The sequence below is a fragment of the Oryctolagus cuniculus genome, chromosome 9 (genome assembly GCF_051225735.1).
Source record: "Oryctolagus cuniculus isolate XC-2025 breed Fujian yellow rabbit chromosome 9, ASM5122573v1, whole genome shotgun sequence".
Taxonomy (NCBI): Eukaryota; Metazoa; Chordata; class Mammalia; order Lagomorpha; family Leporidae; genus Oryctolagus; species Oryctolagus cuniculus.
In genome coordinates this window covers 135,526,188-135,552,325 of record NC_142875.1, presented here as the reverse complement: position 1 = coordinate 135,552,325, position 26,138 = coordinate 135,526,188, and the positions used below count along the sequence as shown (strand labels likewise).

General features: G+C 45.3%; 1 protein-coding gene across 10 annotated transcripts in view; it reads right to left on the bottom strand.

Moving 5' to 3' along the window:
- TMEM117 (transmembrane protein 117) overlaps positions 1-26,138 on the bottom strand; it is a 471,225-nt gene that overhangs the window by 106,619 nt on the left and 338,468 nt on the right. The window contains exon 7 of one of the 10 annotated variants that reach the window (XM_089304066.1): positions 8,253-8,500. The exons of the other annotated variants lie outside the window; for them this stretch is intronic. Within the exon in view, the coding sequence (XP_089160192.1) occupies positions 8,359-8,500 (142 nt within the window). The 3' untranslated portion in view covers positions 8,253-8,358. Of the gene's footprint in view, positions 1-8,252; positions 8,501-26,138 lie in introns of those variants that run through there. 10 annotated transcript variants of the gene reach the window in all.

Genomic DNA, 26,138 nt, shown 5'->3' with positions numbered 1-26,138 from the left:
TGCCCCGACCAGGACTAGAACCCGGTGTGCCGGTGCCACAGGCGGAGGATTAGCCTAGTGAGCCGCGGCACCGGCAAGAGTTTTTGCCCAGAGTGTTCTGGGAGGGGCAGTGGAGAATGGTATGAAATGCAATTTCCCATCTTTGATAGTCCCTTGCTAAGAACTCCTGTTTCCAGCAGATAAATGAAAATGTTACTGCAGTCTAATTACTTGGCATGATAAAAACCAGAGGAACCAAGAACAGGATGAGTTCAGGGTGGTCACTCCGGGGAGTGACAGCAGGAGCCGTAGAGGTTGCTTTGCAATGTAAACCTTTTGCTCTACCTGAGTTCTGCTTTTGCTTTCACCATGTGCATGCATCACCGTGCAATAAAAGTGTCACACCATTAACCTAAAAGTCATCATGGTTTAAATGTCAAATAATTGAGAAAGGAGGGGCCGGTGCTGTGTCTCAGTGGGTTAAAGCCGCAGCCTGCAGCGGCAGCATCCCACATGGGCTCTGTTTCAATACCCGGCTGCTCCCCTTCTGATCCAACTCCCTGCTAATTCTCTTGGGAAAGCAGTGGAGGACAGCCTAAGTCCTTGGGCCCCGGCACCCATGTGGGAGACTTGGAAGAAGCTCCTGCCTCCTGGTGTCCTCCTGGCCCAGCCCCGGCTGTTGAGGTGATCTGCGGAGTGAACCAGCAGATGGCAGATCTCTCTCTGTCTCCCTGTGTATAACTCTGCCTTTCAAATAAATAAATAAATCTTTTTTTAAAAAAAAAAAAAAAGATCATTGCTCTTCTGTGTTTGAAAAAAAAAAAAACAGAGAAAGGAGAAAAAGTTTTCTTAGATACCAGACCTCCAAAAAATTGTGATTATTAATATAACAAAGAGTAAATTTCCTAGTATATTTGACAAACCTGACAAAGATAGCAAGGAAAACAAAATTATGGATCCTCCACCACTAGAAATGGTACTTGTGCTCAGTGGATTTCAAGGAAATGGACATTGGAACCATAAAGAAAAACCTGCAGATACTTACTAGTTTCACAAAACTGGAAAATTCTGATGCTGATGAGGGTACGGAGCAGTGAGAGTTGGATGACAGGTGTCTGAACAGACATCTTGAGACAACAGCTTAGCATTACGTAGTAACACTGACAGTGCGTGCTGCCCACAGCCATATCTAAGCGTATGTTGGAAATAAGTTGTTATATACATGAATATTTCCAGCTTTTCTCACTATAACAACAGCAAAAATGCTAAAAACTACAAAAGGATCTATAAATTATAATAATTTAAGGAAACATTTATAGTGATGCAAAGGGATAGCCCACAGGCTTATTGATAATATAGATGAATATCACATTGTTCTTCATAATAACAGAATTATAATAGACATCAATGCTTAAAAAATGGTAAATTTCACAGATATATGGAAACTGATAAAGTCCATAAAAACCAATGAGTCCAAAAATAACCTGCAGGTAAAAACAGAAAAAAACTTAGAAATTAATGAAAAAAATAGAATAAAAACCAAAACCTATGACATGTACTGACAGTTGTAAATATAGATTCAGATGTGTTAATTATGAAAAGGGAATATGCCAGAGAGAGGGAGAGGAAGAGGGATGGGTGTGGGAAAAGACAGAGCGCTTCCAGCTGCTGGTTCACTCCCCAGCCAGCCTCGATAGTCAGGTCTGGACCAGGCTGAAGCCAGGAGCCTAGAAGACCTCCTGGGTCTCTCACAGGGTGGCAGGGACCCACGTACTTGAGCCGTCATTTGCTGCTCTCGGGTGCTTTAGCAGGGAGCTGGACTGGATGTACCTGGGACTTGAACTGTCACTCTGATATGACATGCCAGTATTACAGCGATGGCTTAATCCACCGTGCCACCATGCCAGCCCTTATATTTATATTTGCAAAAGATCTAAAATACATAACAAATTTACACTTTAATATATTAGAAAAACCAAGATCCATGGAAACCCAAAATGAGCAGAAGAAAAGAAATAATAAAAATTATCATAAAAATAAATGGAGACTAGACAACTAAGAGAATCAATAAAACCGAACATTGCTTCTTTGAGAGGATCAAAACCAATACAAATTTCAGCTATAATGACCAACAAAAAGTAAGATTCAAATTACTAAAATCAGAATGAAAGAAAAGACATCACTACTGAGCTTACAGAAATAAAAAAAAAAAAGTAATGGAGAATACTATGAACAACTTAATGCCAACAACATAGATAAAATGGGCATTTCTCTAGAGAGATCCAAACTACTAAAACCCATCAGCACTAATCAGAAAGCCTAAACCTATAACCAGTAAATGAATTAGTATTTTTTAAATCCCAGAAAAAAAAAAGGCCTGTGTATAGATAATTTCATTGGTGAATTCTATCCAATGTTTAAAGAACAGTTAATACAAATCCTTCAAAAATAAATTAATCTTTAAAAAATTCCAATCCTCCACAAACAATTCACAAACAGAAGGTAAAATTTTCACCTCAGTCTGTAAGGTCAGCTTTCTTCAATATCAAAACCAGAGACATGGCAAGAAAATAAAATTAAAGAATAACTCTTACGAATATAGATGTAATACAAAAATGCTAACTAAAATACTAGCACTCAGAATCCAGCAACACGTAAAAGGCGTCATGAATGATAGGAACTTCTCCTAGGAATGCAAAATGTAACATGTGTAAGCCAGCCAATGTGATGTATCATGTGATTAGAAAAACAACTACTCACAGGACAGGAAAAAATCAGTCCACAAAACCCAAAAACCAAAACCAACACACTTTGATAATACAAAGTATTCAACAAACAAGGACTACAAGGGAACTTCTTCAACATGGTGGAATCAACTAATGAAAAACTCACAGTCAATATCATACATAACAGTGAAAAATGAAAGCTTTCTTTTATGTCGAGAAAAAGATAAAAGTGTTTGTTCCTACCACATCTACACAGCATTGTTCTGGAAGTTCTATCCAGGGAAACTGAGTAATTGTAATAAAAAAATCACAAGGTGTACAAGCAGGATGGGAGAAAGGGAAGTACCTGTGTCTCTGAAGACGATACGATCTTGCACAAGAAAAACCCTAAGGAACACACACACACACACATACTAGTAAGTGAGTTCAGCGACCTTTCAGGATACAGGCTCAACTGTGGTCCAAAAGACAATGGCGTGGGAAGGTCCAGCCCTTGTCCACCCCAGATGCAAATTTAACAACCATTTATGGTTCAAAACACCTTGACAAGAACTCTGGGGTCCAGGGCGAAAGTTTCCACACCCATGTGAAGAACAGCTACAAAATAAAGCATCACAAGATAAGAAAACCAGTTTCCCTTCACCACCGTCCCCCTCCCTTCAAATCCCGTATCCTAGCTTCTAGGCAGAGTCTCAGAGAATGAGCTCACCACGGAGGATAAGGAGAGTGAAGTGAGCACTGGAAATGGCTGCACACTCTGCTCCAGGCCCACGAGTCCAAGGGACCACTGCCTGTGCCGTCCACTACAGGTCTGCTTGATACCTGGCCATGGACTCCAGCAGCAGCCTGCCTATAATCTCTGACCACACTGGCTGGGGAGGTGTTTTCTCCGCTGAGGTCAGTGTGCAAAGATTGAAAAAGATTGAAAGAGGTGGCTGTGCCAGCACCATGGTGCACTAGGTTAATCCTCCGCCTGCGGCGCCGGCGTCCCATATGCGCACCGGTTCTAGTCCCAGTTGCTCCTCTTCCAGTCCAGCTCTCTGCTGTGGCCCGGGAGGGCAGTGGAGGGTGGCCCAGGTGCTTGGGTCCCTGCACCCGCATGGGAGACCCAGAAGAAGCTCCTGGCTCCTGGCTTCGGATTGGCGCAGCTCTGGCTGTAGCAGCCATTTGGGGGGTGAACCAATGGAAGGAAGATCTTTCTCTCTGTCTCTCTCTCACTGTCTGTAACTCTACCTCTCAAATAAATAAATAAAATCTTAAAAAAAAAAAAAAAAGAGGTGACTGCTTCTTCAAATGTGCAGACAAAAACGGAAAAAAACAAGATCAGAAAGACTCAGGTAAACACGAGAAAAAAGAAAAAATAAAGCTCAAGTAACCAAACTAACAAAATGGAGATATAGAAACTACCTGGCAGAGAAACTCAGCGAACTAGAGAGAACATAGACAACTAAGCCAAATGATGAAAACAGTACAGAAACACAATTAGGAGTTTAATAAAGGGGTCCAAACCATAAAAAGAACTGAACAGAAATTCTAGAGCTGACAAACATAATGAATGAGCAAGAAAAATTCAACACAAGTCTACAATAATAGACTCACTCAAGTAGAAGAATCAGAATCAGCCAACCTGAAAACTGGTTATCTGAACTCAGCCAGTTAAGATAGCACAGGTATTCCATGAAAAGAGTAACCACAGGAAAGAGGGGTGGCTACACTTCTATCAGACAATATATACTTCACATCAAAAACCATCACAGGACCAAAGGCCACTAAATACTGGTAAAATGGTAAAGAGGTGAATTGAACAGGATTCTACAATTACATACATGTGATTTGGGGGATGGGTATGTGTATAAGCACCTAACCATAAAAATCAAATACAGAAAGACTTAAAGGGGAAAAAATACACAGTACTCCCATCTGCTGGTACACTCCCCAAAACAGCGGCAGTGGTCAAGGCTGGCCGGGCTAAAGCCAGAAGCCAGGAGCTTCATCAGAATCTCCCAGGAGGGGGCCAGTGGCCCACCTTCCATTTCCAGCAAAGAACTGGATTGGAAGTGGAGCAGCCAGGACTCTAGCCACTGCTCAAATGGGATTTCCAGCATTGCAGGCAGCAGTTTAACCTACTGTGCTACAATGCTGACCCACAAACACATTTTAGAGGCATCTTAGACATACTCAAAGAATGAAAAAAAAAAAAAAGGTGGAGAAAATCAAGAAAAAATGTTTAAACAAATTAGATATATCAATAAAGAAACAGAAAACATAAAAAGAAATAAAAAAGAAATTCTGGAGGTTAAAAGAAAAACAACTAAAATTAAAAACTCACAGGAAGGATTTAAAGGCATGTTTGAAACAACAAAAGACAATGGGAGTGACGAAGTCAGAGAGACAGGAGGGAAACAGTGAACAGAAGAGAACAGAACACAAGGGGGAAGTGGGGCACCACCACACTGATCCACACCCACGCTGTGGGAATCCCAGAAGAGCAAGAACACATGAAAAGAGATGATAGATAACTGAGAAAATAATGGTTGAAAATTTCTCAAATTTGGTAAAATTTTATGAACATAAACATCAAAGAAGCACAATGATCTCCAAGTGAGATGCAGCCTATCTTTTTTTTTAAATAAGTGGATTTTAAAAAAGATTTATTTATTTATTTGAAAGGCAGAGTTACAGAGAGGCAGAGAGAGAGACAGAGAGAGAAAGAGAGAGAGAGATCTAGATCTTCCATTTGCTGGTTCACTCCCCAGATGGCCGCAACAGCCATAGCTCGGCCGATCTGAAGCCAGGAACTTCTTCTGGGTTTCCCACGTGGGTACAGGGTCCCAAGGACTTGGGCCATCTGCCAATGCTTTCCCAGGCCATAGCAGACAGAAGATCAGAAGTGGAGCAGCCAGGACTCATACTGGTGTCCATATGGGATGCCAGCATTGCAGGTGGTGGCTTTACCCAGTACATCACAGTGCTGGCCCAAGATGTGCTCTAAAAAATACATCATCATCAAACCTTCAAACGATGAACACAGAGTTAATCCTGAGAGCAGTAATAGAGAACTACTCAAGACAGTCAGACTTCTTATCAGAAACTGTGAAAACCAGAGGCAGTGCTTGGTACATTCACATTGCTAAAAAGAGAAGCAGTCAAGTAAGAATCCTGAATCCTAATCCTGTACCTGGAGAAACCATCCCTTAAAAGTGAGGAAGAAACTAAAACATTCCAACAAAAATAACAACTAAGTAAATAACAACTAAGAGAGTTTAGAACCGTTAGGCCTGCTGCAACAAACGTTCCAGGGCCTCGTGCATGTGAAATGGACATTAGACAGTCATGGAAATCATACAAAAAAAATAAAGTTCTTAATAAAGGCAAATACATGGGGATTGATAAATGCTGGTGGCATTGCTAATAATGGTTTGTAATTCTACTGTTGGTTTTCTGCATTATTTAATAGGCCAGTGAGTTAAAAATAATGATTAGTTTCTGTTCCGGCCTACAGAGTGTAGAAGTATGCACTTTTGTAACCTCAGCAAGGGAGCAGGAAGGGAGCTCTGAGGCACAGAGTTCTCTGTTAGTGAAGTTACACAGGCGTAACTTCAAATCAGAGTGCCATAACTTTAGGATGTCAAATGTGATGTTCATAGTAACAACTAAGGGAATAACTGTACAATACACACAAAAGGAAACAAAAAAGTAATTTAAACATTTCGCTACAAAAAATGAACTAAACACCAAAGCAGCCAGTCACGTGGGAAACAACCAACCAACTACACAGAGAACAGACAGCAACATGATAGCAACAAGCCCTTCTTATCAGTCATTGCTCTAAGTGTAAATAAATCAAACTCCTTGGTTAAAAAACAGAGATCAGCAAAACACATAAAAGTATTATCCAACTATGTCTACAAGAGATTCACCTTAGAAACAAAGAAAGAAGTACGCTTGCCATATGTGAGAGGATATATTCTACGTCAACATCAATCAGAAGATATTAGGGGTGGCTACACTAACATGAGGTAGAAGAGACTTTGAACCAAAAGATTTATAAGAGACAGACCAGGACATTGTATATTAACAAAAGCTTCAATACAGCAAGGAGACATAATGACTATAAGAATTTAGATACTCAATAGGCCCTCAAAATATCATGTGTAGCAAACTGAAGTATTAAATATATACTCCCAAAATAATGTCTGAAGATTTCAACACCCTACTCTCAATGGCGGATAGAACAAGCAGACAGAAGATAAGTAAGGAAGGAGAGCATTTCAACAAGACAAGAAACCAAATGTATCTAACAGACACACACAAGACTGTCTACGCTACTGTAGCGCCACGCACGTTCTACTACCTGGATGGGACATTTCCAAAGCGGCTCACATATTGGGCTGCAAATTAAGTCTCAGTTGATTAAGAATTTAAATGTCATTCAAAATACCTCCTCTGACTATGATATGATGAAGTTACAAATTAACAAAGGCAAAACTGAGAAAGTCACAAATTTGTAGAAATTAAACTATATACTGTTAGTTATGGACTAAAGAAGAAATCACAAGGGAAATTAGAAAATGCTAAAAATGAATACAATGGAAAAACAACATACCAAGACTTAGAAGACACACGGAAATCAATGCTAAGGGAAAATTTTATAACCATAAATGCATATACTAAAAAGTTTGAGACTTTGCAGCTGGTGTTTGAAGCAGCATTGGGATGCCCACATCTCATACTGAAATGCCTGGGTTGGAGTCCTGGCTCCTCCTGCACATTCTGGGAGACATGATGTTCCATGATACCCACATAGAAGACCCAAATTGAGTGTCTGACTCCTGGCTTTGGTGTGGCCTAACTCTGGCTGTTACAGAAATTTGGGGAATGAACCAGAAGATGGGAGATCTCTCTGGGTCTCTCTCTCTTTGTATCTGCCTTTCCGCTTCATGAAATAACAATAAATTAATAAAATAAAAGCATGAAGGATCTCAAATCAACAACCTAACTTTTTTTGTTGTTGTTTTTTGTTTGTTTGTTTTTTTGACAGGCAGAGTGGACAGTGAGAGACAGAAAGGTCTTCCTTTACTGTTGGTTCACCCTCCAATGGCCGCTGGGGCCAGCGCGTTGCGGCCGGCGCACCGTGCTGATCCAAAGCCAGGAGCCAGGTGCTTCTCCTGGTCTCCCTTGCAGTGCAGGGCCCAAGCACTTGGGCCATCCTCCACTGCACCCCCGGGCCACAGCAGAGAGCTGGACTGGAAGAGGAGCAACCAGGACAGAACCCGGTGCCTTGACCGGGACTAGAACCTGGTGTGCTGGCGCCACAGGCAGAGGATTACCCATTGAGCTGCAGCACCAGCCAACAACCTAACTTTCTAACTTAAGGAACTAGAAAAAGAACAACCTGTTATTAATAAACATATTCAGTACATCCCTAGCAAGATGTCACCTGCTGTACTGGCAGAAATTAACAAGTTGATCTAAAAATTCATATGGAAATGCAAGGGGCCCTTGGCATAGAACAGATATACAGACCAAAGAGTTCAGAAATAAATCTATTGTCAATATATTTCTTTTTTAATAATTTTATATATATATATTTGAGAAGCAGAGTTACAAACAGAGAGAGGGAGAGAGAGAGAAAGACTTTCCATCCACTGGTTCACTCCCCAAATGGCCACAATGGCTGGAGTTGGATCCATCTGAAGTCAGGAGCCAGGAGCTTCTTCCAGGTCTCCCAAGCAGGTGCAGGGCCCCAAGCACTTGGGCCATCTTCCACTGCTTTCCCAGGCCATAGCAGAGAGCTGGATGGGAAGAGGAGAAGCCAGACATAAACCTGCACCCTCATGGGATGCTGGCACCACAGAGGCCCCGCCTACCATGCCAGAGTGGTGGCCCCTCAATTTATTTCTGACAAGGGTGCCGAGACCATTCAATGGAGAAAGAATGGTCTTTCCAACACGTGATGCTTATACAACTGCAAAAACATCCGCAAAGAAAATTAAGTCAAATCCTGCCTCAAAGAGCTAACAGACTATAAAGCTGAAACTACATCACTCTAAGAGAACCCATAGCAGTAAGTAATCACCTTGAATTAGGCAACTGTTTCCTAGATGTGACACTTACAGGTCTACAAAAGAAAATATAAATTTGACTTCATCAAAATTAAAGCCTTTTGTGCTTCAAAGTACACCAAAGGAAATCTAAAATACATCACAGAGAATGGGAGAAGATATTTGCAAATCATATGTTTGACAGGGATTTGTTTACAACATGTATACAGAATTCTTACAAGTTAACAATAAAAAGACAAATAACCCAATTATAAAACTGGGTAAAGAAGTTGGACAGACGTTTCTCTAAATAAGAGCTCAAATTCCCAATAAGCACATGAAAAAGATGCTCAATATCATTAGTTGTTAAGGAAATGCAAATCAAGCCCTGTTGAGATACATCACATCCATAGGGATGGCCAAAATAAGAGACAGGTAGTAACAAGTGTTGCAGCGGGAGTGGAACCATCATTCATTGCTGGTAGGATCTTAAAACCACACAGTCTGGTTAGCAGCTGGGCAGTTTCTCCAATGTTACAAATTTACCATATTTAACTGAAATTTAACTTCTAGCTGTGTACACAAGAGAAATAGAAACATATATCCACAAAATCCTGTGCATGAATCTTCACAGTAGCATTATCCCTAACAGCCAAAAGTGGAAACAACCCAAATATCCATCTACTGACGAAAGAATAACTGTTTTATCTACACAATGGAAGCTTATTTATAAAGAGAACGAATTGCTGATAAGAGCCACAGCTGATAAGTACACCTTGCAAGCACAGGTTAAATGGACAAACCAAGTCATGAACAACCAGACAGTGCATCACCCCTCTTGCACGAGACATGCAGAGTAAGTACATGCACTGAGACAGAACACAGAACGTGGTCAAAGCCTGCAGGGTGTGCAGAGAGGCTGGCAGCTGCTTTGGGCAAGGGTGTTCTTTGGGGTGATGGACGTGTTCGGGAGTTTAGGTAGAGGTAGCAGCTGTGAGACACTGTGAATGCACCAAACGTTACGGGTGTGATGTCAGCTGGTCAATGCCACCTCAATAAAAGAGGAAGGCTGAGGAGCGCGACCTGCACTTGCTCATTTCCACATCCAGTACTAACACCACAGCAGTGCGACCACTGACAGTCTCACAAGTGGAAGGACCACGCACAGCTTTGCCTGCCTGTAACGCACACTGCATAGAGCAGCAAGATGAGCCTCTAAACCTAAACCGGGCTGAATCCTGAGTTCCTCATGGAATTAGACGCAACACCATCCCTCAGCTCTCCAGCTCACATGACGGCATTTTCACTGAGGGCTGGATGGTGCACACTCTGCCCTGAGCAGCCCTTGTTTGGCTTCTCCCTCCTTTGCCGGCTTCCTGCTGGACGGGGTTCAGTGCACACGTCCGGGAAGAGTCCTCTGAACCCGCATCCCCAAGTGGCCACGTGCACGGGCTCCCTGGCACCAGCGCCTCTCCCTCCGCAGCCAGCACGCTTCTCAAGGTGCTGCTGTTCTTGGACTCTTGTTTCTCCTGTTTGTCACCTGTTATCCCCAAAATCATACTTCTTCTTAAAAAAAGATTTATTTTATTTTTTTATTTTAAAGTTTTTATTTAATGAATACAATGTCCATAGGTACAACTTTAGGAATACAGTGGTTTTTCCCCCATACTGACCCTCCCACCCCCACTCCCTTCCCACCACCTACTCCGTCTCCCATCCCACCCCATTCTTCATTAAGATTCATTTTTAATTCACTTTATATATAGAAAACCAACTCTTTACTAAGCAAAGATTTCAACAGTATTCATTTATGTAGAAAGTCTAAGTGAACAGAGAAAGGCAAAGACGGATCTTCCATCCACTGTTTGACTCCCCAGAGGGAGGTAGAATCATACTTCTTGGTTTCTAATCTCAGCTCTTTGTCTCTCTGGGGACAAACTATATTATCTGCCCATAATTTATAGGGTTGTGGTAAAGCTTAATTGTGGTGACACTTATGGAACATTTAAACATTTGGGTATATGCTAACAAGCTCTCCTGTGTGCTAGTTATTATTTGTTTCAGTTTCTTTCAGTGAACAGTCTTATGAGTGATGAAATTCTGTGTTATTTTTGCATAGTTAAAACACACCCTTATCTGCTCTTCTGTTTCTGGTCAGTTTTCTGTGGTGCTGGGGTGTTCTGGCCCTCCCTACCGACACCACGCATGCAGGCACTTGGACAGCAAAGGCCACCATGCTGCAGCTGATTCCTCTGAACATCTAAGAGGACAGATGTGCCGTGGTCACATCTTTCCTCACATTTTCCCATTAATGCCACCTTTCCCCACATCTCACTCTGCTGACTCCAGTGTCCTGAGAGCTATGTGGTTAAGAGAACAGACGTAAAGGGGCTGGTGCTGCGTCAGGTGGGGCTGGTGCTGCGTCAGGTCAGGCTGGTGGCAAAGCACTGCCATTACCAACAGCCTTGCTGGGCAGACAGAAATCAACAGGTGAGAGAGCTCACTGAGAACAGACTCTGAATTTCCAGCCAGGGGAACGCCTTTACGGAGAAGCAAAGCAGTGACCACATGACCAAGTCAAAACCAAGCTATTCTGAAGCCAAACGAACAAACAAAAACCTAGGTCATCTCTAAACACCTATTTTCAATAGTTTCCCATAATAACTGGATCTCCTAAATGCACAGGGTCCTTGTTACCCCATTTGCAAGTTCTCCTATACTGAGAACCCTTTAAATTCTTGACGAAAATCATCAAGTTGCGTCAGCGATACTCTAGAGCCTAAAATAGATGTTTTAATTATTGAGTAGAATTACTGCAAAACACTAAAAAATTCTCTTACTCTACAAACGTGAACATGAACCTGCAGTACATAAATATGACTCCCCTGAGGAACTGACAGCAGGTGCAGGACACTGCGGCTTTGCTGCAGCAGGCGAGGGGGGAGCCGTGCCTTCTGCTCACATGTTGCTTGGACAGCACTTCCCATGTATCGTACGTGAAAAGCGAGGGGTCGTCTATTATTTTTCCTCACGAAAGGCATAATGACACATAATTCCAAAGAAGGAGCAGTGTCACCGAGGGCAGCTCACTGAAATTTCTGGACATCGCGAGGAATAGTACTTACTTGGGTGGCTTTACCTTGCCTTAGAGATGCCGTGCCAGTCAAGAAATGGTTAACAAAATAAATGCAGAAGTAATTTCAGGTCTTTAAAATGACATAAGGAATCAGAGGAAATAAGCACAGAGAAACGTTGGCTTTCTAAAACACTTTGTTATAGGCAAAAGCAACCCTGAATTTCTTTTACCAAATCATCAAGTTCCCCAAATGAAAGTGCTATCTATTTCAAACACCAGGTTCTTAAAATGAAATTTTAAGTGTTAAGTTATAAATGTCATTACCTGTTTCTGACAGAGCAAAAGAGAAGTCTTATATAAAGAAAAATTTCAATAAAGAATTGCTGCATAAAAAAATAGATGAGGGATTAACACAAATTATGATCACACGACTTTTTCTTAACTTGCCTCCATTCATAAGGTAACTGCTTTATTTATTAAGACAGAAGTAGCAATATTAAAGCCTATGCAGTGAAAATAGTAGTATATCGTATTAATTCAACTGCTTCAAAATTATTCAAGTATACTTCAACGAGTTCACAGAAAACTGAAATTAAAATGCAAAAAATTTTTGAAACCCATCATTCTTTTTTTATCATATGCATTTTCTATTTAGTTTTTTTTAAAAAAGAAAACCCCTGTGTGCATGTTTTTTGATATTCCCTGCATACATAGAAATGCATATTATGAAAAAAGTGTGTATTGATTTTTTAAAATTTTGCACCACAGTGAATTTATCATTTAATTCCATTTCTCATGAACTTTTGCCATGTGAAAAGTACACACACATGGTGGCTGCAGGTGCGTATTTGTACAACCTAAAATGCACATGTGGGCCGGCGCCGCGGCTCAGTAGGCTAATCCTCCGCCTAGCGGCGCCGGCACACTGGGTTCTAGTCCCGGTCGGGGCGCCGGATTCTGTCCCGGTTGCCCCTCTTCCAGGCCAGCCCTCTGCTGTGGCCAGGGAGTGCAGTGGAGGATGGCCCAGGTGCTTGGGCCCTGCACCCACATGGGAGACCAGGAAAAGCACCTGGCTCCTGGCTCCTGCCATCGGATCAGCGCGGTGCGCCGGCCGCAGCGCGCCGGCCGCGGCGGCCATTGGAGGGTGAACCAACGGCAAAGGAAGACCTTTCTCTCTGTCTCTCTCTCTCACTGTCCACTCTGCCTGTCAAAAAATAAAAAAAAAATTAAAAAAATAAAAATAAAAAAACTAAAATGCACATGTGTATAGACATCGTACCATCTGGGTGCAGATAAATGCACACGTCTGCTCCCCTCACATTTTAGCAGGCTGAGCAAAGTTAGCAGAACCTGTTCCCTTTTTCCCTCACTGTAAAGCAGACTCACCTATCACACACACAGGCTCAGAGAAATCCCTGGAAATCTGCTCCCTCAGCACTAATCCTCACAGGTTTTTCCGTCTAAGAAGCCCACTTGAGTCTCATTTTAATAGCAAAAACACTGGCTGTTTACACTCTATTTCATTACAAAAGGTAATTTTCTAACTGGAAACAAAGGCCATTATCTTGTAATTCATACCAAAATCAACAGAGAATTACAGTAGGAAGAATTTCACAGGCTAAAAGGGCTGGCTCAGACCTGCACTCAGAGGCGCTTGTGGACTAACTTTTAATTGAGTTTCACTCTACTACTTTGTTCCTAACACCATTGAAAATCCTGACACATACAAAGCTTTCTCAGACGCCAGGGTTTCAATTTGCCACTGAGCCAGGAAAACTGCAATGGCTTCCTTTATGTCAAATGTTGTAGCACCAACAGCAGGTTGATGGAAAACCAATTCCTGTTACTTAGGCTGGGCTTCATAAATGCACAGGGTCCTTGTTACCCCATTTGCAAGTTCTCCTATACTGAGAACCCTTTAACTTCTTGACGAAAATCATCAAGTTGCGTCAGCGATACTCTAGAGCCTAAAATAGACGTTTTAATTATTGAGTAGAATTACTGCAAAACACTAAAAAATTCTCTTACTCTACAAACGTGAACATGAACCTGCAGTACATAAATACAACTCCCCTGAGGAACTCACAGCAGGTTGGTTCCTGAGTAAGGGCAGCACAGAACAGGTCAGGCCTTCATTTATAGCCAAAGGCTTTGTGACTTTTGCATCAGAAATTCACACTTCTGGCCTCATAAAGACCAAAATGTCAGGGCAGGTTTCTGGTTTTTGTTTTGGTTTGGTTGCTTGTTTTAGATTTTTCACACTATAGATTTGGATCAAATAGCATGATTAGTCTTTTGAGTCAGGTATTCCTACATTTTCATGTCAGCTCTGAAAGCAGGCTAACTAGTTGTTCTCACCTATGAGGTGATGGTGTCTACTCTCTCTGTTGCTGACTGAATCAGTCAACAAAGGTCTAGAACATAGGCATCACTCTCATAAATTATCTTTGCTTCACTGATATTTTGGCCTTTTTCATGAGTTTTGAATAATTTATGCTTACTCCTAAAAAGTACACCAAAAACTAATACAATACAAACCATGAAGGGGCGTGATTTGCAAACTAATATAGATACAGGTAGAAGAAGGAAGAAGCTATATAAATATGCATCACTTATAATTACAACCTAGAATATTCTAAAAGTAGCTGGCTTATTTGCATTTCCCTGATGGCTACTGATAGTCACTCTTGTGAGAATGGTTATTATCAAAAAGGCAGAGAGTAGCAAATGTTAATGAGGGTGTGGAGAAAGGGGGACTCACATACTGTTGGTGGGAATGTCAATTAGCCCCCAGTGACTAACAGGACGCAGAGTTCCTTAATAACTGGAAGTGGAACGTCCATATGACCCAGGACTCCCACTGCTAGGTCTATGTCCTGTTAGAATCTGCTAGGCCCCTGAGGTCTGACAGAACCCATTAGGTCACTGGGCCTGAACCCGCAGGCCCAGTGAAACTGGACACAGACCGATAACGTAAAAGCGAGTGCAGCGTTCACTACTTGAGAACCTGGCACCTGGGACGTTTCTGACTGCTAAGACGAGGCTCTCTCACACCTGCCTCCCACCCGTCGCGTCCCTGGGCTGCTCTGGACTCTGCCTGCTGCTCGGACGCAGCGCAGCCTGGCGTCGGGCCCCTGCCTCTGTCTGCGCAGGCCCACGCCCCGCTCTTTTCACCGACCATCCAACTCTGCCCCCCTAAAATAAAGTCTCATCTACTTTAACTAGCCATTTCCTCACCTTCTTCACACCCTAAAATCCTAAAACCTAACACATCCCAAAGACATGAAATAACTACACCTGCATCACCGTGTTCACAATATGAGACCAGCCAAGGTGTCCATCGTCAGATGTTTGGATAAAGAAAACACGCTGTGTATTCACAGTGGAGTATTATTTAGTCACACGAGTCAGTGAATCATCTGCAGTACAACGGATGGGACCTGACGGCATCAAGTTAAGTGAAATAAGCCGATGGAAAGACAAGTATCTCACGTTCTCCCTCATGTACGGGAGTTTACAAAAACTCAATCCAAACACAGAACAGTGGGGTCAATGTTGTGGTGTCCTGGTTGAGCGGCTGCTTTTGCCACTTCCATCCCTTATTGGAATGCAGGTTCAAGTCCTGGCTATTCTTTTTCCAATTCAGCTTCCTGCTCATGTGCCTGGGAAGGAAGGCATCGGAAGATGGCCCAAGTACTTGGGCCACTGTCACCCATGTGGGAGATCAGGATGGAGTTTTGGCTTCTGACTTTAGCCTGGTCCAGACTTGGAGGCTCAGCCATTTGGGGAGTGTACCAGCAGAAGGAAGCATTCTCTCTCCTCTCTCTCTGCCTTTCAAATAAACATAAATAAAATAAAAACCAAAACAGTGCTCAGTTGAAGCTGGGGGAGGCGTGCGGGAGCAGAGAGGAGTTTGGATAATGGGTACCAGATCAGAGCTGATCAAACGACCAAGCTACTGTGTTACACAGCATAACGGGGGACTACCGTTCACACAGTAACCTTGCATTTTCTGAACCAACAGCACGTGGGAGCTCCAAGGCGCCAGTCAGGTCAAAGAAGGGGAAGTGTTGACTTCCCTCACTGATCAGTACACACTGTATCCATGTACTGAAATGTCACATAAATATGTACAATGATTAGTAAAGCAATTTTTTTAAAAAGGAAAGAAACCAGCCACAATGGATGCAATTCACTGGAATCATTTTCATCTTTATTTCAGTTGTTGACTTTTAATTGAAAAAGTGAAAGTGTGCACATTTATCGTGGGTAAAAGCAGCTGGTTAAGTCTCGCTTTTCCTCCTGTTTTCACTTGGAAAGCGGCAGACGCCTGCTGTGAAGAGGCCAGCTCATCTACCCGCCACAGCCTCTTCCCCACTGTCACCCTGGTTGGGGGTGCGTGTGGGACAGAAGGTGGCCTGAGACAAGATGGAGCTAATCCCTATCTGTGAACAGGCACCTGCGTCTTTTTCCTTTGCAACTCAAGGAGCCTGAGGTACACGTTGTCATGGCAAATCGGGATCGGCGAAGCAGCCAGTTCTAAAATAATTTCATTTTCAATAGCAATTTTTGCTGAAGGCATCAAGTAATAAAGACGAAACACTCCTTGTTTCTGTATTTCCTGAAGGAGTTAGTAACAGATGAGGGTACTCACAGATGCAACCCAGAGGGCATCAGCAAACACCCAGGAAATGGAAAGTCCTCTCCCACGGAGAACTTGGTGCGAGGCAAGTAAGAACTACGGCACTGTGTGGGGGCAATCTTGTTTGAAATCACAAATCTCAGCTCGTGTGAAAGGAGTTCCTACACCTGCAGATCTGAGCCCTGAAGCAGATCTGGGTTAGGTCCAGATGAGGCCTCCAGAGGCTCTGTAAGGGGAAGCTCTCAGGAACCAACACTGAGGGCACAGCGGGAGCTGGAGCTGGCCTGTGAGTGCGCCCCCTCCCCCTGCTCCAACCTGCACACACCCACTCGGAGGATGACTGCGGGGGCAGCGCCAGGCTTCTGGACAGAAGAGCTATGACCCACCAGGTGACACCACGGCCACCACGGGCCCCTACCTTGGCCTGAGGCTGCCACCGCCCAGCACGGCAGAGCTTAGTCCCTAGGGGAGCTGCTCACTTCTGGGAGCAATGGTGGCCTGCAGAATGCTGGGAAGGGAGTAACGTGGAATGTCATGGATATTTTTATTCTAACATTTTCTGTGCAGAGGAAACACAAGACTCAAATATGAGCCCCACATGTATAACCTGATTTTCTAGGAGCCACACTGCAAACCTATAGAGGAAAAGGTGATGCGAACGCTAATTCTACTTAAACCTGTACACCCAAGTCTTACTGCAACACAGGACCAGTGTAAAATCATGAATTTGATGTTTCCTACTCTTTCTCTCTCACTGGAGCCCTGGCATCCACCATGCACTCCACCTCACTGCACACCTCAACCCACACACCTGACAGGGCTCAGCAGCCCCCACAGCTCACGGTTGGCGCCCACACTGGAAAATGCAGGGGGAGGGACATCCGGACACGGGACTGGCATGACCGCTCTCCGTCTCCACGTCCCACAGCCTGTGGCACAGCCACACCACATGTGGCTCACCATGTACTCTGTCGTGCGGTTCTCCAGGAACTCGGCTTTGCCACGGAGACGCCTCCACACCAGCCTCGCCTGCTGAGTCGTGCAGAGTCCCGAGGTACAGCGTAACTACAAATGCTCTGCACCGCCTTAATGCGTCTTCAAAAGAGCCTGAATAAATATAGATTCTTTCATCTAACAAGGTTGACTTTTCTCCGTAAGAGTTTAAATAAAAGAAACGTCAAAACACTCTAATCTTATTTTTCCCTAGTGATGCTTTCATGTTAAAAATATTTCCAAGAATGCACACCATATGTCACGAGGGAAGAAGAAAATAATTTTTTATAAGTGAATGAAACTTCACAATAAGACATAGGAGCTACAAGTCTTTTAAGCTCTTGAAAGAGACAGAACAGCCATTATTCACCGAGGCCATGTCTGCTCACATATTATAGACGGTAATTGCCTAAGGAAACAAGAACTATTGTCAAAGCAGAGACATAAACATCTATTTCTAAAAACATACCAGAGTGGATGGGAAGATTCATCTGTGCTTTGGAAGGGTTTGTGCGAACACTGGATTTTATGTCACAGATGCATTTTGTTCATAAACGCCTACTTCATGGTTTGGTTTCTACTGAGCTGAATTGAAAGCTAAGCCAACGTGAGCAAATTCCCAGCAAACAGGTCATGAATCCTCTTCATGAAAAAGGTAATATTCAAACAACGCTTTATCTTTCCACAAACATGTAAATACTAGAAATCTCTGGGATTTTTCTATCGTGTTTATTTTCAAGTTATTATTAGATTCAAATTATTCTAAGGAAGACTATGAAAACTCACAAAGTTATGACTGAACAATGAAGAGTTTAGAAATATTAGGGCAAAAATAATTTTGGTTCAACTCAAAAACATGTACATAATGTAAACTTTATTTAGAAATACAAGCGCCATATCTTCCCATGAATTTCCTTGAATTTTGGTGCACTCCAGTCAGGGTACAGAGCTGGGTGTCAAGTTCAGTCCAGCTTAGGGCAGCTGATTGGACTCTAGGAGGCCCAAGACAGTAGTTTACAAGGAGAGCCACTGGAGTATTTGTCCCTAAATTCATGGAAACTCTAATCAGGGGAGAAGGTTTCAGACAGAGAAAAATCCAAACTCAAGACATTGGTGGGAAAGATTGTTCCATGCTATCCATACTCCATGGACCCAAACCTGGCCAGCAGCTGAGGGTGAGACAACAGAGCCCTGTGCCCGCGGAAACAGCTGAGGGGACTAGACCTGGACACAAGGTGGACTCGGGGCAGAGCCTGAAGCCCCTGGTGGAGGCAAGGACAAAGAGCAAACGGCACGAAGATTTGGATGCAGAGTGTGGGCCAACACGCCGGAGGGGCGGGCGGAAGGCCTGGGGTATCAACACTGTTCCCAGAGCCTTCTCTGTTCTTCCTCTCTGCTTTGCACAAGACATGGTCTGTCAGTGACCTTGGACACGGGCTATCTGAGGACTAGTGAGGTGGGTCGTGTGTGAACACCTGGTGGGGTAGACATTCTATAAATCCTCTCCTTCTTCATAGGAGAGGGATCACCTCCCAGAGAGGTGACCCCCCCACCAACCTGGAAAAGGAAGGCTCTTAGCTGAGAACTCTGGACTATGTGTGAATAAGTAATACCCTAGTTATAACTCTCTTTTGTTAGTAGGTATGGATGGATGTATTTTTATGAGAAACAGAGAGAGAGAGATCCCATCCAGTGGTTCACTCCCCAGATGCTCACAAGCCAAACGCTGGGAATTCCACCCAGGTCTTCCACGTGGCGGCAGGGACTCAGCCACGTGCGCCATCACCTGCTGCCTCCCAGAACGCGCATCAGCAGGAAGCTGGGTCAGAAACGGGGCTGCAGGCCACACCCACACCTGGACATGGACGCGGGTATCCGGAGTGGCAAACACTCACACTGACAAACCTCAGAAACACCTAAAACCAATCAAATCATCATCACATACTGGGACTGACAGAATCAGCTGTGCATAAAGACAATGGTGCACCTTTAATATAATGACAATGCTTCAAAGACAGTGATTTTTAATAGAAACTTTTTCATTATCACAAATAATGTTATTCTCAGAAATCAACTAAAATGAAAACCTATGTTAATACTTTTTAATTGCATCTGTAAATTCTTCTGGACGTCTGTGAAATACTAAATTCTAATGTATTACTACAGGTTATAACTTTTGTATAAAATTCAAAAATGGCAGTAAATTCCACATTGTATAAATCCACTTCAAACTTCACATGAAATGCCCATGTATTATTTATAGGAGTAATTTCATCCTGTAATTCTGATCAAATCATAAATAATGAGATGAAGCTTAAAATAGAATTTAGCTTTATTGAAATACGTGATTGCATATTTCTTCCTTTCTTCATTTTTAAAAGGTTAAAACATGACATTTTGGGTCCACATTCAATAGTAGTAAGTAGTTTAAGTATAATAATGAGATTCCAGATGTCTGACCCACAGCAGAGTTTTAAATACTGCAGGCTGGTGAGATGGCAATCAACAGATGCAGAAATGCAATGAAAAATGCAGAAAAAATCTCTCTCTCAAATTACATGGAGGTTTTGTATGTAAATCTACACAAAAGTATAAATTTAGGTACAAATAAGTTTTATACCATTTTTACCTATGTGTATGTATATGTGTACAATACGGGTTTCACTATTTGTGTTAAAGTTTTCCCAAAACTCCCAACCACAAATGATGTCCCTAACTGGCGTTTTCAGTCACACAACTGGAGCCCTACATGCTGATTCGGTCAGTGTGAAATGCCCTCGGAGGGGCTCTGCAGGCAGATGGTGAGAACCAGCCTCCGCTCCCGTCAGCCGCGCGGCCAGCAGTGCGCATTTCTGGAACATGATGGACATGACGCATTGTTAAACACAGTTCCCATTTTTTTTTTTTTGACAGGCAGAGTTAGTGAGAGAGAGAGACAGAGAGAAAGGTCTTCCTTTTTCCGTTGGTTCACCCCCCCCCCAAGTGTCTTCCACAGCTGGCACGCTGCACCAATCTGAAGCCAGGAGCCAGGTGCTTCCTCCTGGTCTCCCATGGGGTGCAGGGCCCAAGCACTTGGGCCATCCTCCACTGCCTTCCCCGGGCCACAGCAGAGAGCTGGCCTGGAAGAAGGACAACCGGGACAGAATCCGGTGCCCCGACTGGAACTAGAAACCTGGGTGCTGGCGCTGCAGGCGGAGGATTAGCCTAGTGAGCCGCGGCGCCGGCCCAAGTTCCCATTTTAACATTACTTCTAAAACGCTCACAGGAAAATACATGAAGGCGTACAGTAGAAACTGAAGTCCACCCATCAACAATTCTGGGGCTGATTTTTCTGCCAGTATTTTGTTCTTTGGCTGCACTTCACCCAGGATTTTCTCATAGCCACATGTGTACACATGTGTGTGCATATGCATGTACACGTGTCATCTGAGCGTGCATGTGTACATGTGTGCTGTAAGCAGATGTATGTGCTGTGTGTATGTACATGTGAACATGTCTACTGCATATACAACCGGATGAATGTTTGCTGTATGTGTGTACATGTGTGCTGTTTTATGTTGTGCATATTTGTGCATTCATGTGTGTACATGTGTACTGTGTGTGCACTGTGCAGTAACTGTGCATGTATGATGCAAGTGAACATGTATACATGAGTGCTGTCTTGTGTTGTGCACATTTGTGCATGCATGTGTGTACATGCGCATTGTGCAATAACTGTGCATGTATCCTGTGTGTGAACATGTGCACATGTGTGCTATGTGTACAATATAACTCTGCATGTTTCTGTACAAGTGTGTGTACATGTGCTGTAAGTCTCTTTGTGCCATGTAAATTGGTGCACACATGTCTATGCATGTATACTGTGTGTATAACTATGCATGTTTGCTGTGTGTTCATATGAACATGTGTACTGTATAGTTTGCTGTGTGCATTTGTGCACACATGCAACATGTGTGCATTGCATTTTAACTATGTGCATGAAGTGTGCACGTGTGTGCATGTGTGCTGTGTATGCCAAGACAGGACAGCAGATTTTCTCTAAGTTCCAATGTACTGGATTCATAACTGCTTACAACCCTTGTGGTGGACAAATCAAGTCATTTCTCTCTACCCAAGTTTTATAAACGTGAATCACGATAACAAGGCCAGCCCCACCCAGGTGCAGAGAGAGGGCATGGACTGGTGTGCCCCAGCCCCTGCTGAGCCAGCCTGGGCAGCAGCCCTGCTCTGCAGTCCCCAGGAGTCTACGCCTCAGACTGGCCTCTGGGTCAGGAGCTCCCTACCCCCCCACCCCCGTCACCCACGGCTCTGCCCCTGTGGCTTTCTCATTGAAGGGGCTCTCACAGGTCTTCTCCGGGCCCTGCAGCCTCAGCTCCATGAGGGGTGGGTGGCTGGCCCTCCGGGCAGTTCCACCTTACGCAGATTGAACCTTGCATGGACCACAGGAGCTCACCTCTGAAGTGGGTCACCCCGAATCACCCTTGCACACGGGAGTAAGATCCGAGCACTGCTTGTCCTGTCCTCTGATTTTGGGCCAATACCACAGTGTTTTACTGTTTGACTATGTAACTGCAAAGTATCCAACAGGTCAAACTTGTCTCTCGTCCCACACATCTTCAACCTAGTCATTTGTGCTTGGTGAACGATTTTCAGCATTCCCACTTGTTCACTGTCATCTCCTTCAGAAGTAGTGTGTCCCCTCCTGGACACACACCACTCCACACCAGAGTCCACAAAGCTTCGGTGGCCCACAGGCGCTGCTGCATGCGTCAGTATTTTATCAAGCTGGAGGCACAGCAGAGAGTGAGCTGCTGCTTTCCTCTCCGCCCTTCCTCTTCGTTCTTTGCTATGCAATGACTGCCAGCAGCAGCCACCGTGACAACGTCATGATGGTTATGCTGGGCACGTGACATTTCCTCCTGGGTGGAGGAAGGGGGAGGCTCCTGGGGGTGCAGAAGGTGCCTCAGGATGTTGGGCTGGGCAGGGGATTCCATCCCAGCATACGTGCAACTCAGGCAAAACCAGAGCCAAATTCGAGGAAACCAAGCTCTAAGAACTGCTCAGAATTCAATGGATGAGGTAGATCGAATCCGTCTCCTTTGTATTAAGATCACATTAATACAAGGATTGATCTGGCACGTGTTATAGCAATCATGCATCTGCTGTGACCTTGGAAATCTAACGTATGAATAAATACCTTTACGAAAGAGGAAACTGAGGGATACACCATGAAGAGGAAGGAGCCCTGGCTGCATAATCAGAAGGGAAGAGGAGTTGATGAGATGGAGTCTGAGAGGTGCAGTCGAAGGGAAAGCCCTCCAGTGGGAGGGAACACGACCAGCACCACCACAGGGCAGAAACATGGGGACCTGCCCAGGGGGCCGAGGGGAAGCGAGCCAGGGAGGCCAGGGCTGGCAGGGTCCACAGGCTCGGGGTGAGCCAGGCGCTCGGGCACTGAGCCCTCAGCCAAGTGTGCAGGGTTTTCCTGCACAGAGAGTGCTGTGAACGGGGAGTGGGAGGGTGCCGTGGGGCTCTGTCCATGTTTCAGGGCACTAGCACCAGCACTGTAATTGGCCACCTGCTTGTCCAAGCTTCTGACTTCGAAGCACACTGACCTTGGAGGGTGCACAGACCCCAGCCGAGGACTGGGCAGGACCAACTGAGGAGAGGATTCGTGGTTCATGTTACTCCTGAGTCTGGGTTATAAACCCATTCCCTGCACAGGGCTTTTAAATCCACCTAACGCATGAGGGAGCAAGCCGGGAAACGTGTCCGGCGCGATCCAGGCCAGGGCTCACGTTGCTGTCACAGCCGACTGGGCACCAGCTCTCAAGGGAGTGGTTGTTCCCATCTTACGTCACCCTTGGGTTCCTCGCTGCAGGAAAAGCATCCAACCCATGGCCTGTGACACCTCCGACGCCAACGCCCCCCGGAGGCTCAGTGAGCCCTGAGCTTTCCCAGCCCAGAGCTGCCAGGGCAGATCTGTCAGGGAGCTCCTTGCAAGCGCCTGCCCGGGATCTCAGGTTTCCCTTTGAGAAGCCCCGTCTTCATTTTCTACCCAGCTGAGTCACCGAGAAGCCGTGGCCCTTTCTTTGCCTGATGTCTGAAAGCTCCTTCTAAGAGGAGGGCCTGGGCCTGGCAGGGCATCCATCAGAGGTGTCACTCACCTGGAGTACCTGCCTCAGCCCACCAGGGCGTCCATCAGAGGTGTCCCTCACCTGGAGTACCTGCCTCAGCCCACCAGGACGTCCATCAGAGGTGTCCCTCACCTGGAGTACCTGCCTCAGCCCACCAGGACGTCCATCAGAGGTGTCCCTCACCTGGAGTACCTGCCTCAGCCCACCAGGACGTCCATCAGAGGTGTCCCTCACCTGGAGTACCTGCCTCAGCCCACCAGGACGTCCATCAGAGGTGTCACTCACCCAGGTACCCACCTCAGCCCACCAGGATGTCCATCAGAGGTGTCACTCACCCAGGTACCCACCTCAGCCCACCAGGATGTCCATCAGAGGTGTCACTCACCCCGGGTACCCACCTCAGCCCACCAGACGTCCATCAGAGGTGTCACTCACCCAGGTACCCGCCTCAGTCCACCAGGACACCCATCAGAGGTGTCACTCACCCGGGTACCCGCCTCAGCCCACCAGGATGTCCATCAGAGGTGTCCCTCACCCAGGTACCCGCCTCAGTCCACCAGGATGTCCATCAGAGGTGTCACTCACCCGGGTACCCGCCTCAGTCCACCAGGACGTCCATCAGAGGTGTCCCTCACCCCGGGTACCCGCCTCAGCCCACCAGGACGTCCATCAGAGGTGTCACTCACCTGGGTACCCGCCTCAGCCCACCAGGATGTCCATCAGAGGTGTCCCTCACCCCGGGTACCCGCCTCAGCCCACCAGGACGTCCATCAGAGGTGTCACCCACCCCGGGTACCCGCCTCAGCCCACCAGGACGTCCATCAGAGGTGTCCCTCACCCCGGTACCTGCCTCAGCCCACCAGGACGTCCATCAGAGGTGTCCCTCACCCCGGGTACCCGCCTCAGCCCACCAGGACGTCCATCAGAGGTGTCACCCACCCCGGGTACCTGCCTCAGTCCACCAGACGTCCATCAGAGGTGTCCCTCACCCCGAGTACCCGCCTCAGCCCACCAGACGTCCATCAGAGAATCAGAGATGTCCCTCACCCCGGGTACCTGCCTCAGCCCACAAGGACGTCCATCAGAGGTGTCACTCACCCCAGGACCCACCTCAGCCCACCAGGACACTGCTTCCTTGGTCACAAGGTAAGACACTCCCGGGCCAGGCGATGTGCCCGAGCAGTCACAGCACCAAGCACTCTCAAATTCTGCACCCTGCTTGGCATTTTTTGCCTGTAACAGATTGCATTTCCTGTAGACGTCAGCCTAGAATCTGAGCAAATTTGTCCTGACACATTTATGTCCAGTGTGTCCCTTACCTTTGCAAACAAACTCCCAGAAACAAAAACAAAAACCCAGTCTTTCCCTGTGTTAAATGCCTTTACCTTTTACCCACAAGGAAACCTTGCCGTGTCAGCTTCTCTTGCACACCCTTTTCTGCAGTTGATTAAATCAGTGATGTTACAGTAGCTCCGTTATTCACTAATAGGATAAGGAGCAGCAAGTCACTCCCACACAGATCTCTCTTTGGGAAGGAGAAAAGCAGAGATCTGAAGATACAGCCGCGGCAATCGCAGAAGTGAACTGTAACGCGAGGGCCCAGATCCACCTCCTGAACAGAAACGGAGATCTGATAACCTGGGGCTTCCGTTCAGCGGTGGGAGACTATGACCCACTCCCGCCGGCGCCAAATTCATTAATGAGGCGGTGCTGGGCACCTGCGCGCTGATCCCAAAGTCCCCTCCCCCTCCTTGCCTGGCCTTGGTGAGATGCATACAAATAACCACGGTTTCTGAGCAACTGTCAGTCAACGCTGCGCGCAGGATGCAGGAGACGCGGGGCCCAGGACCGTCTTCAGACCACCACGCGTCGGCTCTCCGGAAGGCGCTGAATAAATTAAACCAAAATATCCACCCCAGGTTGATGTGTCTGAACCTCGCAGCAAACATTCTTCATCCATATTTAATTGCTCCGTGGAGACTGCTGGCTTTGGCAAGGCTCCAGGCATTATTTCCATTCCATTAGGAAGCTCGCAGGGTGTCTACTCCTTAACCCAAAATGATTGATTCCATAAATGGCTTTTCACTTACTGACCTGAACGCTAATTGAGTTTGTGTATAGATTAAAAGAAAAAGCGTGTTTTCAGAAAATGTTCAAAATATATTGCTGTCACTTCCATTCCTTGTAGCACGGGAAAATGGCATATCTAAATGATGACACTAAACATTTTATCTGAATTGGCTCTTTAAAATGTGGTGTGCAGCAAATGAAGTTAAAGAGCTGGGGAACAAAAGACAGCCGGAATAGATTTTTCAGCGGAACAGGAGACAGTCGTCATTAACAAGGGAATAAACAGGCGTGGACCTATGAAGACCCTCATTGTGGCAGCTCCAGGTCTCCAGCCCGGGCTGAGCGTGTTTCTTGTGAGAAAACTTTACCTTCTTGTAGGCTGTTACAGAAAGGAGAAGCCCAGAGTACCCACATGGGAGAGAAAGCTAAGTGTTTCTTAAGGTCTTTTTTACCAGCCGGTCTAAAAGGCTG